The 17741-nt window shown below is 35.8% G+C and overlaps 1 protein-coding gene across 1 annotated transcript in view; it reads right to left on the minus strand.

Moving 5' to 3' along the window:
- PHKA1 (phosphorylase kinase regulatory subunit alpha 1) overlaps positions 1 to 17741 on the minus strand; it is a 140823-nt gene that overhangs the window by 37080 nt on the left and 86002 nt on the right. Inside the window, exons 15-16 of the mRNA XM_080795004.1 lie at positions 11498 to 11607; positions 10382 to 10526 (exon numbers count right to left, since the gene is read on the minus strand). Coding sequence (XP_080651130.1) covers positions 10382 to 10526; positions 11498 to 11607 — 255 coding nt within the window. The remainder of the gene's footprint in view (positions 1 to 10381; positions 10527 to 11497; positions 11608 to 17741) is intronic.

A 17741-nucleotide genomic window follows, 5' to 3' on the forward strand; every position in this document is an offset into this window, starting at 1 on the left:
TGTATTATAAGCAACACTGTGATGAAGATCACTGTACTTACATCTTTATGCACCTATTCTGCAATTTCCTTAGGATACATTCTCATAAGTAAAACTGTTAGGACAAAGGGAACACTTACTAAAAATTTTATAGAGACTGTCAAAATTGCCCACTAAAAAAGTTGTGCCAGTTATATTTCCACTGTCGGTATAGAAAGCAGCTGTTTTTCCATATCTTTAACAATGATCTTTTAAATCTTTGTTTACCTGATACTTAAAAGATACTGTTTTTATTTTTTTATTTTATTACTAGTCAGATTGAGCATGTTTTCATGTATATACTGGCTATCTGTATTTCTTTTATGATTTGCCTGTTCATGTCCTTTTCCCTTGCTTCTATTGTTTATCTTTTTGTTAATTGACTTTAAAGTTTTGTGAATATTACCATTTTCTCTGGCATATGTATGGAAAATGCCTACTTTGTTATTTGTCTTTCAACCTCAAACACAGTTCATTTTTGTATAAAAGATTTATTTAAATTTTCATGTTTTGGGGGAATTTGCCAATTTTCTCCTTTTTTTGTGTCTTGCAAAACATAGTTTTCTTCAGCTCAAGATCACAAAAACATTCTCCCATATTTCCTCGTAATACTTTTATAGGTTTATTTATTTATTTTTGCTTAGATTTTTAATCTATTTAGAATTTAATTTTGCATAAAATGTAAAGTAGCAGGCCTTAATGAATGATTTTCCCAAATGTATTTATTTATATATTTTTTCTCATGTTTTTATTTAGATTCCAGTTAGTTAACATACAGTGTAATATTAATTTCAGGTGTAGAATTTAGTGATTCAACACTTCCATACAATACCCAGTGCTCATCATCACAAGTGCCCTCCTTAATCCCTGTCACCTGGGTTAAATAAACCCAGCCCCCCACATCCCTCTGGTAACCATCAGTGTGTTCTCTACAGTTAAGAGTCTGTTTCTTGGATTGCTTCTCTCTCCCTCTCTTTTTCTCCCCTATGCTTGTTTGTTTTGTTTCTTAAATTCCACATATGAGAGAAAAATAATATGGTATTTCTCTTTCTCTGACTTATTTCACATAGCATTATATTCCCTAGCACCAACCATGTCCTTGCAAATGCCAAGATTTCATTCTTTTTGATGACTGAGTAATATTCCTCTTATCTATCTATCTATCTATCTATCCATATCTACTACAACTACTTTATCCATTCATCAGCAGATAGATATTTGGGCTCTCTCCCTAATTTGGCTATTATTGATAATGTTCTTTGGCCTCTATCTGGATTGTAACATTTATCATTATTTTAATTAGAGTGGCTGTCTTCTCTCATCATTTTTAATTTTTTAAAAATCTGATTATTCTTGTACATTTTCTATTTCATATGAAATTTAGATTCAGTTTGTTCATAAAAATTTGAGTTCTTATTTTGATTTGGAATTGCACTGAATTGATAGATTAATAAGAATTGACATCCTCTCAATATTAACTGTTTCCATCTAGCAACATGGTATGTCTCTCTAGCAATTAAAATCTCCTTTAATGCTCTTCATTAGTTTCATAATTTTTCTCATGATTCTATGCATGTTTCTTATTAAGCTTATTCTTATATGATTTACTTTTCTAGAAAAGTTGTTAATTTAATCTGGATTTACAAAATTAAATTTGATATTCTCTTATAATTTTATGATTTTTATAACTATTTTTCTATTTATTTGAAAAAAATTGGTACACTTTGGAAATTTAGTGGCACAAGGTATATTAGCATAGCTTGAAGGACATTATACAGTTTTAAAAAAAGGAAATAGGGCAAAGTCCAAGATGCAGAGGAGTAGGTAATCTTAGATTTGTCTGGTCCCAGGAATTCAGCTAGACAGCTATCAAATCATTCTGAACACCTGTGAATTCAACCAGAGATCTAAGAAAAGAATAGCTGCAACTATACAAGTAGGAAATTGACCACTTTCTGCAGGAATGACAAGACAGAAAAACTCACCTCAGAAAAGAGAACAAAAGGCAGTACTGACTGCCAGGGGCCTAATCAGTATGGACATAAGTAAGATGTTGGAACTAGAGTTCAGAGTAATTATTATAAAGATACTAGCTGGGCTTGAAAAAAGTATAGAAGACACTAGAGAATTCTTTTCTAGAGAAAAAAGAGGAATTAAAATCTAATCAAATTGAGATAAAAAAGGCTATTAATGAGATGCAATAAAAATGGAGTCTCTAACTGCTAGGATGAGACAGAAGAGAGAATTAGTAATATAGAAGATAAAATGATGGACAAAAAGTAAGCTGAGAAGAAGAGAGAGAAACAACTACTGGATCATAAGGGGAGAATCTCAGAGATAACTGATACCATAAAGTGAAACAATATTAGAATAATTGGGATCCCAGAAGAAGAGGCAAGAGAGAGAGAGAGAGAGGCAGAAGGTACACTGGAGCACATTACAGCAGAGAATTTCCCTAATCTGGGGAAGGGAACAGGCATTCAAGTCCAGGAGGCACAGAGAACCCCCCTCAAAATCAACAGAAATAGGTGAACACCCTGACATATAATTGTGAAGCTTGCAAATCTCAGAGACAAAGAGAAAATCCTGAAAGCAGCTTGGGACAAGAGGTATGTAAGCTACAATGGTAGAAACATTAGATTGGCAGCAGACGTATGCAGAGACCTGGCAGGCCAGAAAGGACTTGCATGATATATTCAGGGTGTTAAATGAGAAAAATATGCAGCCAAGAATACTTTATCCAGCTAGGATGTCATTTAAAATAGAAGGAGAGATAAAAAGCTTCCAGGACAAACAAAAAACTATAAGAATTTATGATCACTAAACCAGCCCTGCAAGAAATATTAAAAGGGATCGTTCATGCAAAGAGAGCCCAAAAGTAACATAGACCAGAAAGGAACAGAGACAATATATAGAAACAGTGACTTTACAGGTAATACAATGGCCTTAAATTCATATCTTTCAATAGCTACTCTGAATGTAAATGGGCTAAATGCCCCAATCAAAAGACAGAATATCAGATTGGATAAAAAGGCAAAACCCATCTACAAGAGACTAGTTTTAGACCCAAAGACATCTCCAGATTGAAAGTGAGGGGCTGGAGAACCATTTATCATGCCAATGGACATCAAAAGAAAGCTGTGGTACAATCAACAACAAGAAATAAAGGGCATCTGAATGGGCAAAGAAGTCAAACTTACTCTTTGCAGATGACATGATACTCTATGTGGAAAACCCAAAAGACTCCACCAAAAAATTATTAGAACTCATACAGGAATTCAGCAACGTGGCAGGATCTAAAATTAATGCACAGAAAGCTGTTGCATTTCTATACACTAGCAATGAATGAGACAGAAGAAAGAGAAATTAAGGAGTTGATCCCATTTACATTTGCACCAAAAACCATAAGATACCTAGGAATAAACCTAAACAAAGAGGCAAAGGATCTGTAATCAGAAAACTATAGAACACTCATGAAAGAAACTGAGGAAGACCCAATGAAATGGAAAAACATTCCATGCTTATGGATTGGAAGAACAAATATTGTGAAAATGTCTATGCTACCTAGAGCATTCTATATATTCAATGCAATCCCTATCAAAATACCATCAACTTTTTTCACAGGGCTGGAACAAACAATCCTAAAATTTGTATGGAACCAGAAAAGTCCCTGAATAGCCAAAGGGATGTTGAAAAAGAAATCCAAAGCTTGTGGCATCAAAATTCCGGACTTCAAGCCCTATTATAAAGCTATAATCATCAAGACAGTATGGTACTGGCATAAAAACAGACACATAGATCAATGGAACAGAATAAAGAGCCCAGAAATGGACCCTCAACTCTATGGTCAACTAATCTTTGACAAAGCAGGGGAGAATATCCAATGGAAAAAAGACAGTCTCTTCAACAAATGGTGTTGGGAAAATTGGACAGCCACATGCAGAAGAATGAAACTGGACCATTTCCTTACACCATACACAGAAATAAACTCAAAATGGATGAAAAACCTCAATGTGAGACAGGAATCCATCAAAATCCTAGAGGAGAACCCAGATAGCAACCTCTGTGATCTTGGCTGCAGCAACTTCTCGCTAGACACATATCCAAAGGCAAGGGAAACAAAGATAAAAATAAACTATTGGGACTTCAAGACAAAAGTCTTTTGCACAGCAAAGGAAACAGTTAACAAAACCTAAAGACAACTGACAGAACGAGAGATGTTTGTAAATGACATTACAGATAAAGGGCTAGTATCCAAATTCTATAAAGAACTTGTTAAGCTCAACACCCAAAGGACAAATAATCCAATCAAGAAATGGGCAGAAGACATGAACAGACACTTCTCCAAAGAAGACATCTAAATGGCGAAGAGACACATTAAGAATGCTCAACAACATTCATCATCGGGGAAATACAAATCAAAACCACAATGAGATACCACCTCACACCAGTCAGAATGGCTAAAATTAACAAGTCAGGAAAAAACAGATGTTGGCAAGGATGTGGAAAAAGGGGAACTCTCTTACACTGTTGGTGGGAATGCAAGCTGGTGCAGCCACTCTGGAAAACAGTATGGAGGTTCCTCAAAAAGTTGAAAATAGAGCTACCCAACAACCCATGAATTGTACTACTGGGTATTTACCCCCAAAATACAAATGTAGTTATCTGAAGGGGCATCTGCCCCACAATGTTTATAGAAGCAATGTCCACAATAGCCAGACTATGGAAAGGGCCCAGAGGTCCACTGACAGATGAATGGATAAAGATGTGAGATATATATATATATATATATATATATATATATATATACACACACAATGGAATATTACTCAAGCCATTAGAAAGGATGAATACTTACCATTTACATTGATGTGCATGGAACTTGAGGGTATTATGCTGAGCAAAATAAGTCAAGCAGAGAAAGACAATTATCATACAATCTCATTCATATGTGGAATTTAAGAAACAAAACAGACAATCATAGGGGAAGAGAGGAAAAAATAAAACAAGATGAAATTAGAGAGGGAGATAAACCATAAGAGACTCTTAACTATAGGAAACAAACTGAGGGCTGCTGGAGGGGAGAAGGGCGGAGGGAGGGATAACTGGGTGATGGACATTAAGGAGGGCATGTGATGTAATGAGCACTAGGTATTAAAAAAGACTAATGAATCACTGACCACTACCTCTGAAACTAGTAAGATATGTTAATTAACTGAATTTAAATAAAAAATTTAAAAAAAGAAATAAGGAAAAAAACTCCCATTTCAAACACTGCATTATGTAACTGTACCTGTCCAACCAGACCATTTACCAATATTAGGTCAATAAACTGCTAATATCCATAAAAAGGCAGCTTTATTACTAAAATGTAAGAATTTGAAAGATTGGTATCTAAAAAAAAAGAAATGACAAGAGCAAATTGTAATGAAAACCTAGATACACATCTAAAATCAGGGCTTTTTGTTTGGGCCTTCATACTCTTCTCTCCCTCTGCCACATCCTTGTGTATTTCTAGGCCTCATTCCTTGAGGACCCTGTCCACCTACAGGTCTCACACCTCTCTGCCCCAAATGTTAAGTACGTATGTTGCTTCCCATCACGGTGCTATTCATGGTGGCTGGTGGAACTCCAGGATTAGCTTCATAACCTATGCCACCACCACCATCTAGAGGCAGAAATTTCTGGGCCCCCGAATCACAGGGCTCTCCTATGTTCTTTGTTTCTCCACCACCCATTCCCATGTCTCCTTTTCTTAGATCCTTGTAGGCCATCTGGCTATAACTTGCTTCTCCTTAGTGTCTCATTTGTTCTTCCATCTCATATCAACCAGTCTTCATCTCTTTTCCCTTCTATGTCAGTCTTTCTCTTGCTTTAATTGTATTTCTTTATTTACATTTCTGCATTTCTTGATTGTGAATTTCTTCCATACATCTTAATTCCTCCTGGTGTTCTATAATTACATCTTCAAGTTCACTCTATCATCTCTTTTTGGCTACTGAGCTTATTTAGTGAGTTTTTCATTTTAGTTATTGTCATTTTCAGTTCTAAACCTTTCTTTTGATTCTTTCTATCTTCAATTTCCTTGCTGAGGATTTCTATTTCTTTTCTGAGGCTACCCACTTTCAAGTTTCAAGAGCAGTGCAGTCATAATTTCTTGTTAAGCTATTTCTATGATGACTCCTTAAAATCTTTGTCACAGTTCCAACATCTGTTATTTTGGTTTTGGTGTTTGCTGATCAATTTTTCTCACTGAAGTTAAGATTTTCTTGGACACTGGTATAAAAGTGATTTCTACTGTATTCTGGAAATATGGGGTATCATCTTATGAGACTTTGGATCTTACTGAATCTTCTGATTCAGCAGGTCTCTTCTGATATTGTGCAGTAGGGAAGGGAGCACTGCCTTGTTACTGACAGTGGGTGTGGAAGGAGGTTCCTCTATTGTTGGGCAAGGATGAAAGTCTAAGCTGCCCACTAGCACTTCTCAGACACTACCCCTAAGGAAGAAGAGGGGTGCTTCTTCACAGGTCTGTGAAGGTAGAAGTCTAGGGTCTCTTTTGGGGACTCAGCCTTTAGTTATAGGAGTGGGGGTGGGGCTGCAGTTTTTTTTCTATGGTTTTGACTAGAGGAGGACAGTTACTGTCTGAAAGTTTTCTGTCTGGCTAGGTTGCCCCTCTCCTGTTACTTTGGCTAGAAGAGAAAGGTTTTTCTTGGGCCTTTTAAAACCTGCACGATTTGGATTTCTGGGATAAAAATTTCTCCAGCATCCAGTCCAGAATATATGAGACAGAATACTCACTGTTGTGTCATTTCTCAGGTGCAAAGTCCCTAGCCAGTCTCCCTTCTTTTTTCAGACTTTCAGAGTTTTCTTACATTTGTTTTAAAAAAATGTCCAGGGTTTTTAACTGTACTTAGCAGGAGAGATAGGGCGAAGTGAGTCTACTACATTTTGTCTGGAAACTGGAACTCCTTTTTTTGCCCCAAAGTGTTTACAGATATGAAAATTTCCAAAGATGACTCCAGTCAAATCTCTTAAGTTTTGATAAGTTTTATTTTTTATTTTAGAACACTAATTTCATATTTGATGTCCTCTTTAAGAATCATTTGTAAAAAAAATTAATTCCTTCATGGTCAGATTTTTAAAAATTACTCTTGTGTTAGTTTTATGCCTGTCTGGCAATATCATCTATATGATTTCTACTTTTTAAAAAATAAACATCCTTTGTATATTCTTTTTGGATGTAGTTTTATATATACCCATGAATAGAAAAATCAGGCTTGTTAACCCACTATATCTTTAATTATTTTTTACAATTGATCTGTGACATTCTGATATAAGTATGTTATGGTTTCCCACTATGACTAAAACAATGGTTTTATCATATTGTCTTTAAGTTTTCCTAAATATCTGCTTTATACACTTCATTGACATTGTATAAATAAAAGTGTAAAACTATTATATCATCTTGTTATACTGTAACTCCCTTTTCAAGTATAGTTAATGCACAATGTTACATTAGTGTCATGTGTACAACTCAGTGATTTGACAAGTTTATACATTATGCTATGTTCACCCCAAGTCTACTTACCATCTGTCCCATTACATTGCTATTGCATATCATTGTCTGTACCCCTTATGCTGTGCCTTTGATTCCCATGACTTATTCATTTCATAACTGGAAACCTATATCTCCCTCTCCCTTTCACCCATTTTGTCCAATCCCCCAACACCCTCCCTTCTGGCAACCATCAGTTTTTAATCAGTATTTATAGATCTGATTCTGCTTTTTGTCTCTGTAACTCTTATCAATATAAAATATCCTTCCTGTCCCTTTTACTGACTTGTGTCTTGAATTATATTTACTGTTTTTAATAGTGTTGTCACCAATGCTTTCTTTTTCTTAGCATTTACATGATTTATCTTTTCACAGTCTTTTATTTTCTGTTTTTCCCATATAATCTTATCTTAGGGATATCTTTTGTAAGTAGCATCTAGGTGGATTTTGGTCTTATATGTATTTTGGAAATCTTTATCATGATAATTTAACTAATTCACATTTAAAAAAAAGATTTTATTTATTTATTTGAGAGAGAGAGAGATCACAAGCAGGCAGAGAGGCAGGCAGAGAGAGAGGGGGAAGCAGGCTCCCTGCTGAGCAGAGAACCTGATGATGCAGTGATGCGGGGCTCAATACCAGGACCCTGAGATCATGACCTGAGCTGAAGGCAGAGGCTTAATCCACTGAGCCACCCAGGTGCCCCTAACTAATTCACTTTTTAATGTGATCACTAGCATATTCATTCTCATTTCACCAGCACAAAATTGTCACTGACAAAAACACAGAGCTGTTGGTAATGTAGGCTTTGGGGACTGACAGACCTGGTTAGAGGCCTGACTATTACAAGCTTTCTGACTCTATAAAATGGGGCTATTAATACTACCTACCTGAATAGAATTGTTGTAGAGATTTCAAAATAAAGCATTGAAAGCACTTAGCTCAGTGCCTAGCACAAAGAAAATGTTCAAGAAATGTTGTAGTTATTACTGCTATTATAACTGCTGTTTTTGTTGTGTGACCAAGTACCAAGTATCAAAACTTTGTGATTTAAATCTATATCTTTAGTTTTATTTTTCTTCCCAAGTTATGGCTGTGTATCTCACCCTACCTGTTAGATATTTCAATTTTGAAATGTCTTTGTCACCATAAATTCCATTTGTCCCTTTACAACTGGCATCTTCCTATAGAATTTCTCTGCTTCTATCAATGGCAGCATTATTGACCTAGTCTCTAAATCTTCACATCACCTTGATTCATATCCCATATCTAGTTAGCCAATGTTTGACTTGCAGGTGTTGTCTAAAATGATTCCCATATTTTTTCTTTCCCACTCTATTGTTATTACCAACAATCCAATGTATCTTCTCATCATCTCAAACCTAGATTATTTTCTCTGATGTCAAATTCTCCTCACCACAATGTATACTGTCATCAAATCAGTATTCTGTAAACACCACTTTCATCATGTCACTACTTGCTCAAAAACTTTTGATAATTTCAGACTTCTGAGAAAATCTCATTAGATACCTCAGCTTACTTTCAATGCCTTCACAATCTGACCTCATCTCATCCAATTTTGTTGATAATTATACTCCAACATGCAAAGCCACTCTACGCAGGCTGGCCTCTCCACTGTGTACTCACAAGTCAAGCTCATCCCTGTCTCTAGGTCTCATTCATGGTATTTTCCCCTTACCTAAAGTGCCTTTCCTTCTTCATCCTCCATATGAATTCTACCCATCCCCAAAAGCCTTGATAAGTCCCACCTCAGTCAAGAAATTCTCTTTAACAACGTGATCACCCTCACTTTAAAATACTAATCTAATGGTTTGGCACTTCTTTATAAGCTGTCTTCAATTGTTTTCTATTATTTCTCTGTATCAGCTTTGCCTCTCCTCTATACTTTCTCAAGACAATTCTGGGAACATAGTGTTTATTAATGAGAGACTTGTTAATTGGCTTAAATAAAGAAGAAAGGCCAAAAGAAGAAAGACTACCCTACTTTCCACACTTCTCTGTTTTTGAAACACTTTAGAGATGTGACCAATATCCATAACAGTCTGACTGGACATTGAATGATTTATGAGAAGGGATTCTTCTCTAATGAAAAGGAATTCTATGTACTCTGGCAGTACAAACAGGCTTTTGGAAGTGATTGCAAAGACACAGAAAGGAAGCAGAGCTTCAGTATTGGCTCTAGTTCTCCAGGAACTGAGAAAATAATAAATCCTTTCACCTAGTTTCAAATAAGCAATGTCAGGAAGTCCAGCGAATAAGGGAAAGATAAACTGAAGGCCTATTCACTTCTCCCTGTTAAATTTTACTGCTTCAGTTAGGCAAGCTTGGAAGGATAAGCCTGGGAACTCATCTATAAAATCTTGATGCTCCACTGGAGTAAGACAGATGGAGAATGTATTATTACTATCTTTAAACTGAATTGCATTAATAAAGTTTCGGCAAAATTGACCTAAAAACCAATTAGTCCCCAGGTATCCCCCAAGTTATTCTATTACATTTTTTGAATTATAGCCCTCAAACAATCTGATATATTCTTGTGCACTGGTTCATGTTACGTATTTATTTTAAAACATAAGCTCCATGAGAGTAGAAACCTCATCTGCCTTATTCACCCCTTGTATCCCAAGTGCTTAGATAAGTGCCTGGCACAAAATAGGGGCTAATATATAACTACTGAAAGAACAAATGATAATGAGTAGCTCTCCAGTGACTCTAAGCGTTTGAAGGGCTAACCACATGATTTATTCCAAAAATACATTTGTTTCTTGCCTAATACAACCTTACCAAGCATGGTATGTGAGACGGGGAAGGTGATGGTGGGTTGGCCTGTCATCCTCCAGCGGCTACAGAGGTAGGAGAGATCTGTTCTAAGCATTTCTACTATCATCTTGTTGTCCAGAGCCAGGTAGAACTGTTGCTGGTCTATAAACTGAGAAAAAGAAGAAAAATGACAGCTCAGAATAATTTGCTCTTACAATTCTCCAGTAATATTTTAAAGTACTCACATATTCACAGGGCTATAAAACATGTCACAGAGGCAACAATATCCTCAACTTTAGCGCCTCATTCTTTCCAAAGAATCTGATAGTCCATCGGTACATATAATAGTTTTTGGCATTTTTATAGTGCAGTTTACAAAGTGTTTTCGAGTACAAAATTTTAGTTCATTATATAACAAATGAGTCAGGTAGCTTATCTTTTAATAGATGAAAATAAGGCCAAGTGACATTAAATGGATTAACAAACTCACATGGCTAGCAAATAGCAAGGCCAGAAATATAATCTGTAGTCCATTACTCTTCTGTCTATACCTCAGCAGCACAATTCACAATTTCAGATTTATGATGACAAATGGGGAGCTTCAGCTTTTTGTCCAGAAAATAGTTTCTTCTCCTATGCACACATATAATTTGGCTTATTGATGTAATGTGGCTAATAAATATCAGGCCAATAATGTATATAATCATGGCTAAAACAGTACTGACATTTTTTGTTTGGATGGTTTCCAGGCATGTAAAAAGGGCCCCTGCCCTAAACAAAGAGAACACATAATTCAGTAGCTAAATAAAAAAAATTATATTTTGTTAATAAAGGGCAAATACAGTCTGAATTTTTAACATTTAAAAGGAGTACTTTTTAAAGTACTCCAACATTTATAAAATCCCTAGTCACTGTTTCTGCAACACCCAGGACTACTCTTGGTAGCCATAATCACCTGGCATTATTTGGTGCTACAGCTCCAATTCAGTCCAACTCAACAAATATTTATTAAGCAACTTAATATGGGCAAGGCCCCATGAACCTTAATACTTGTTCTAACTCTAATAAATGTTTTATTTCTATAATGTTTCTGTTTCACTTCCATTCATCTCAATGCATACTAAAGCTCATTCCACCCACCTGTGGCGTAAAGGTGAAGATAGTTTTCCGAATGTCATAGAGTTTTGAAGTTCCAAGGACTCCCATATGCCTGTATGGTCGTCCACTGAGTTTCATTCTACTGTTGCATCCTGAGATTGAATTGAGAAATGCTCAAGATCTTTCTAGGGCTTTACAAATGCAATCAACAAATAGGGTTTTTTTTGTGTTTGTGTATTAGGTTTACACTTTCTGATTGAACAAACTAAGTTCTGTGTCTTAAAGTTAGTATCCATGTCATGTACAAGGCCATACAAAGCACTTTCTAAGAGAAAGAGTATGCAATTATCTTTGTTCTTAAAGGACTTTATGCTCTTATAAAGAAGTCACGTAGTCTTATATATGAGAGAAAAGAATGCACATGAAAATTAATAGTCCAATGAATGACAGAATTCTATTACTGATATTTATATGCTGAATTTCCTTAAGTCCCACGAAAACTTGCAAAAGCCATACTATCAAACAATGTAAACTATGCTTCAATAAAGCTAAACAAAACGTCATCAACTTAAAGATGGCATACTAAACTGAAAAATGGAAATGATTTTATCTTGATCTCCTTTGATTGCATAGTACTGACATGTTTTAATTCAATGAACAACACATCTTATCCAAATAAGTAAAAGTATTTAATATGATTATGTCTCATAGGAAATTTTGTGGAAGGAAACTTATACACAGAGTAAAATTCACTTGGCAGAGGAACATTTCTGAAAACTTAAGAAAGGGAACACATGAACTATCAGACAGCTACAAAAGACATAATTTTAATGAAAATTTAAACAGAATCTGTTCATGTGTCTAAATATTATGTATGTGTGTATGTGTGTACACACACACACATACACATGCCTTATTTCCCTGAGTATGTCTTTTTTATAGTTTAGCATTAGAATCTGAAATTAGATTCTATCTGATAATTAATGTTTATGTTACATGTAGTTGAATTTCTTGTCTTTCAAAAGGCAATTATTACATCAATACCTCTTATAATGAAGAAATACTTCATTTATTCACACACTTTTTTCCCTTTTATAACATAGGATATTTTGTATAACATAGGAGAGTACTATACACAAAGAGCTTGTTCTCAAACTCTTTTTCCCCAAAATATATATTGAATAGCATTTCATGTTAGTACTGACAGAGCTTTATCACTTTTCTTTTATTGGAACACATTTTTCTTGGGGACTTTATTATTGCCCCTGCTTTATCCTAAGTATGAAACTTATCAAAGATGTACATTTTTAGTGTTGCTTCACTTTTAGGGACAGGGCCAGAGAGCTGTCAATGCCTTGGTCATATTCCAGGGTCCACTCTGGAAAGCACACATTTTACCTTAGATTGATATCACAATCAGGTTTATCCACTGCTCCTTCTATTTTGTTTCTTTTTTTATTGTAGTAAATATACATAACATAGTATTTACCATTTTAACCATTTTTATTTTTAAAAATAAATCTTCTATTTATTTATTTGAGAGAGAGAGAGAGAGAGTGAGAGCGAGCATCAGCAGGGGGAGGGGCAAAGGGAGAAGCAGACTCCCCACTGAGCAGGAAGCCTGACACAGGGCTCAGTCCCAGGACCCTGCGATCATGACCTGAGCCCAAGGCAGATACTTTAACCAACTGAGCCATCCAGGTGCCCCATTTTAATCATTTTTAATAAGTGGCATTAAGTACATTCACAATGTTGTACAACGATCACTACCACCCAACTTTAGAACTTCTCCATCTTCCCAAACTGAAACTGTACCCATTAAACAGTAACTCCCCATGTTCTCTTCTTGCCAGTCCCTAGCAATCATCATTCTTTCTGTATCTATAAATTTGCCTTCTCTTGGTACCTCATATATGTGGAATCATATAATATTTGTCTTTTTGTGACTGGTTTATTCCACTTAGGATAATATCTTCAAGGTTCATCCATTTTGTACTATGTGTCAGAATTTAATTCTTTTTCAAGGCTGAAAAATTTTTCATTGTATGTGCATACCATGTTATGTTGATCTTCTCATTCATCACTGGACAATATTTTTTGGGTAATTTCTTATAGTACAATATAGGTGAAATTAAGTATATAAATCTTAAATTTAAAAATTAATGAATTTTTACATAGTAAACACACAACACAAATCAAGATATGGAATTAAAGAGGGAGACAAACCATGAGAGACTCTGGACTCCAGGAACCAAACTGAAGGTTACAGAAGGGAGGGGGTGGAGGGATGGGGTAACTGGGTGATGGGTATTAAAGAGGGCACATGTGGTGATGAGCACTGGGTGTTATATGCAACTGTGAATCATTGAACACTACATCAAAAACTGATGTTGTATTACATGTTGGCTAACTGAACATTAAAAAAAAGGATATGGAACATTATCAGCACTATGGGAAGCCTCCCTTGTGCCCCTTTCCCGTTATTAACATCCCCCAGCTCCCAAAGGTAACCACATTCAAACATCAATCACCATAAATAAGTAGGTACATTTATTAGCTTTATATTAATAAAATCATAAAATATGTACTTTTTTGCATCTGGTTTCTTCCACTCAACATTTTATCTATGAGATTCATCCATATTGGTGTATGTAGAACTGATTCATTTGTTTTCATTGCTATATAATATTCCAGAGTATGAAGGTATCATTATTTATCCATTCACTTGTTGATGGACATTTGGGCCCCCCCTCCCATTTTCTGTTATTATAAATAAAGCTTCTATGAACATTCATGCTGTGCTCCACTGGCTATACACACCAGTACAATGCCAAAAGGAAGTGGTGGTGGTGGGCATTTCAGACATCTTATTGATGTCTGAAATGGGACTAATGTGAGAAAACTTTTAATATTTTAAAACTAAGTATAATGTTAGGTTTTCAGAATATATCCTTTATTAATAACATTTAAGGAAGTTTCCTTTGACTCCTATAATATTTTTATATTAATGGCTATTAAAATTTATCAATTTTCTGCATCTATTGAAATGTTCACATTTTTTTCTCCATTATTCTCTCTTTGTGTTGGGATATACTGATTGATTTATAAATGTTAAATCACCCATGCGAACATTTAGTTGAAAATGATCTCTAAATTCCCATCTTCTCATTTCTCCTTTAATCCATGGGTTATTCGTAAGTACAATGCTTGATTTCTAAATCACTGGGGATTCCCCATCTATCTTTTAAAAACTTATTTCTGGATTAATTCTAATGTGGTCAGAGACCACATTGATTTCAATCATACTATATGATTTCAATCCTTTGAAATTTGTTGAAACATGCATTGTAGCATGGCATCTGGTCTGTTTTGATAAATATTCAAATTGCTCTTGAATATGTATTCTGCGGTTGTTGGGTATAGTGTTCAATATTCACCAATAGGCCAAGTCTGTTAATTTCATTCATGTTTTTGTCTATTTCTACCAATTACTGATAGGAATGTGTTAAAATTTTTCACTATGATTTAGATTTATCTGTTTTAGTTTTTCTCTTTTTGGGGGCTATGTACATTTTGAGGTTATGCTATTATATAAATAAAAATTAAAGATTAAGATAGCTCCTGTTAAACTGACACTTTACTACCATAAAATGTTTTTCATTGTTTCTACTAATATTTCTTGCCTTTTGTATACCTTGACATTAGCATAGTTACATCAGCTTCAGTTTGTTTACTATTTGCATGGAATATTGTTTTATATCCTTTTTTTTTTTTACAGATTTTATTTATTTATTTGACAGACAGAGATCACAAGTAGGCAGAGAGGCAGGCAGGGGGTGGGAAGCAGGCTCCCCAACAAGTAGAGAGCCCAATGCAGGGCTTGATCCCAGGACCCTGGGATCATGACCTGAGCCGAAGGCAGAGGCTTAACCCACTAGCCACCCAGGTGCCCCAATATCCTTTCATTTTCAACCTGTATCCTTATACTTCTGGTAAGACTCTTTTACGTAGCATAAAGTTGGGTTTTAGCTTATAATCCAGTTTGACAAACCTCTCTTTTTTTTTTTTTGACAAATCTCTTTTAACTGAAACATTTAGTCCATTTACATTTAACATAATTACTGAATGTCTGGGTTTAAATCTTACATTTTTTCATTCTTTATTTGCATTTTTTAAAAGTTTTATTTTAATTCCAGTTAGGTAACATAGTTATATTAGTTTCAGGTGTGCAATATAATAACTCAACAATTCTATAAATAACCTGGTGTGCTGGGGCGCCTGGGTGGCTCAGTGGGTTAAAGCCTCTGCCTTTGGCTCAAGTCGTGATCCCAGAGTCCTGGGATCGAGCCCCACACTGGGCTTTCTGCTCAGCAGGGAGCCCGCTTCCCTCTCTCTCTGCCTGCCTCTCTGCCTACCTGTGATCTCTGTCTGTCAAAAAAAAAAAAAAACTTTAATTAAAAAAAAACAACCTGGTGTGCTCATCATGACAAGAACACTCCTTAATTCCTATCATCTAGTTAACCTATCCCACCCTACCTCCCCTCTGATAACCATCAGTTTCCATTCTGTAGTTAAGTCTGTTTCCTTCTCTTTTTTGCATTGCTCATTTGTTTCTTAAATTCCACATAAGTAAAAACATATCATATTTGTCTTTCTCTGACTGACTTATTTCATGTAGCGTAGTACTCTATCTCTGTCCATGTCATTGCAAATGGCAAGATTTCATTCATTGTTATGACCAACTAATATTCCATTGCATATATACATACACCACATATTCTTCACCCATTCATCAGTCGACGGACACTCGGGCTGTTTCCATACTTTTGTTATTGTAGATAATGCTGCTATAGACACTGGGGTACATGTGTCCCTTTCAATTAGTATTTTTTTAAAATTTTGGGGGTAAATAACTTGTAGTGTGATTGCTGGATTACAGGGTAGTTCTATGTTTAACATTTGTTTTTTAAGATTTTTATTTATTTGACAGAGATCACAAAGCAGGCAGAGAGGCAGGCAGAGAGAGAGAGGAAGGGAAGCAGGTTCCCCGCTGAGCAGAGAGCCTGATGCGGGGCTCGATTCCAGGACCCTGAGATCATGACCTGAGCCGAAGGCAAAGGCTTTAACCCACTGAACCACCCAGGCGCCCCTGTTTAACATTTTTTAAAAAAGATTTTATTTATTTATTTGACAGACAGATCACAAGTAGGCAGAGAGGCAGGCAGAGAGAGAGGAGGAAGCAGGCTCCCTGCTGAGCAGAGAGCCTGATGCGGGGCTCAATCCCAGGACCCTGGGATCATGACCTGAGCTGAAAACAGAGGCTTTAACCCACTGAGCCACCCAGGTGCCCCTATGTTTAACATTTTGATGAAAATCCATACTGTTTACCAAACTGGCTGTACCAGTTTGCATTTCCACCAACAGTGCAAGAGGGTTCCCCTTTCTCCACATGCTTGCCAACACCTGTTGTTCCCTGTTGTTGATGTTAGCCATTCAACTGGTGTGAGGTGGTACCTCATTGTAGTTTTGGTTTGTATTTCCCTGATGATGAGTGATTTGAGCATCTTTTCATATGCGTGTGGCCATCTGGATGTCTTCTTTGGTAAAATGTATATTCAAGCCCTCTGCCCATTTTTAATTGGATTATTTGTTTTTTGGGTGTTGAGTTGTGTTGGTTTTTATGTATTTTGGATACTAACTCTTTATCAGATATGTCATTTGCGAGTGTCTTTTCCCATTCTGTAGGTTGCCTTTTAGTTTTGTTGATTGTTTTCTTCGCTGTGAAGAAGCCTTTTATTTTGATATAGTTTCAGTGTTTATTTTTGCTTTTGTTTCTCTTGCCTCAGGAGACATATCTATAAAGAGGTTTCTAATGCTGATGTCAAGGAAGTTCCTGCATGGGGCACCTGGCTGGCTCAGTCAGTAGAGCATGTGACTCTTGATCTTGGGGTGGTGAATTAAAGCCCCACATTGGACATGCAGCCTACTTAAAAAGTGTGAAAAAAAGAGAGAAGTTGCTGCCTGTATTCTCTTCTAGGGATTTTATAGTTTCAGGTCTCAAAATTAGGTCTTTAATTCATTTTGAATTTATTTTGTAAGAAAGTGGTCCAGTTCATTCTTTTGCACATTGCTGCCAAGTTTTCCCAAAAACATTTGTTGAAGAGACTCTGTCTTTCCCATTGGATATTCTTTTCTGCTTTGTTGAAGATTAATTGACCATATAGTTGTGGGTTCATTTCTGGGTTTCCTATTCTGCTCTACTGATCTATGTGTCTATTTTTTTTTC

This window comes from Martes martes (genome assembly GCF_963455335.1).
Source record: "Martes martes genome assembly, chromosome: X".
In the NCBI taxonomy this organism is placed as follows: domain Eukaryota; kingdom Metazoa; phylum Chordata; class Mammalia; order Carnivora; family Mustelidae; genus Martes; species Martes martes.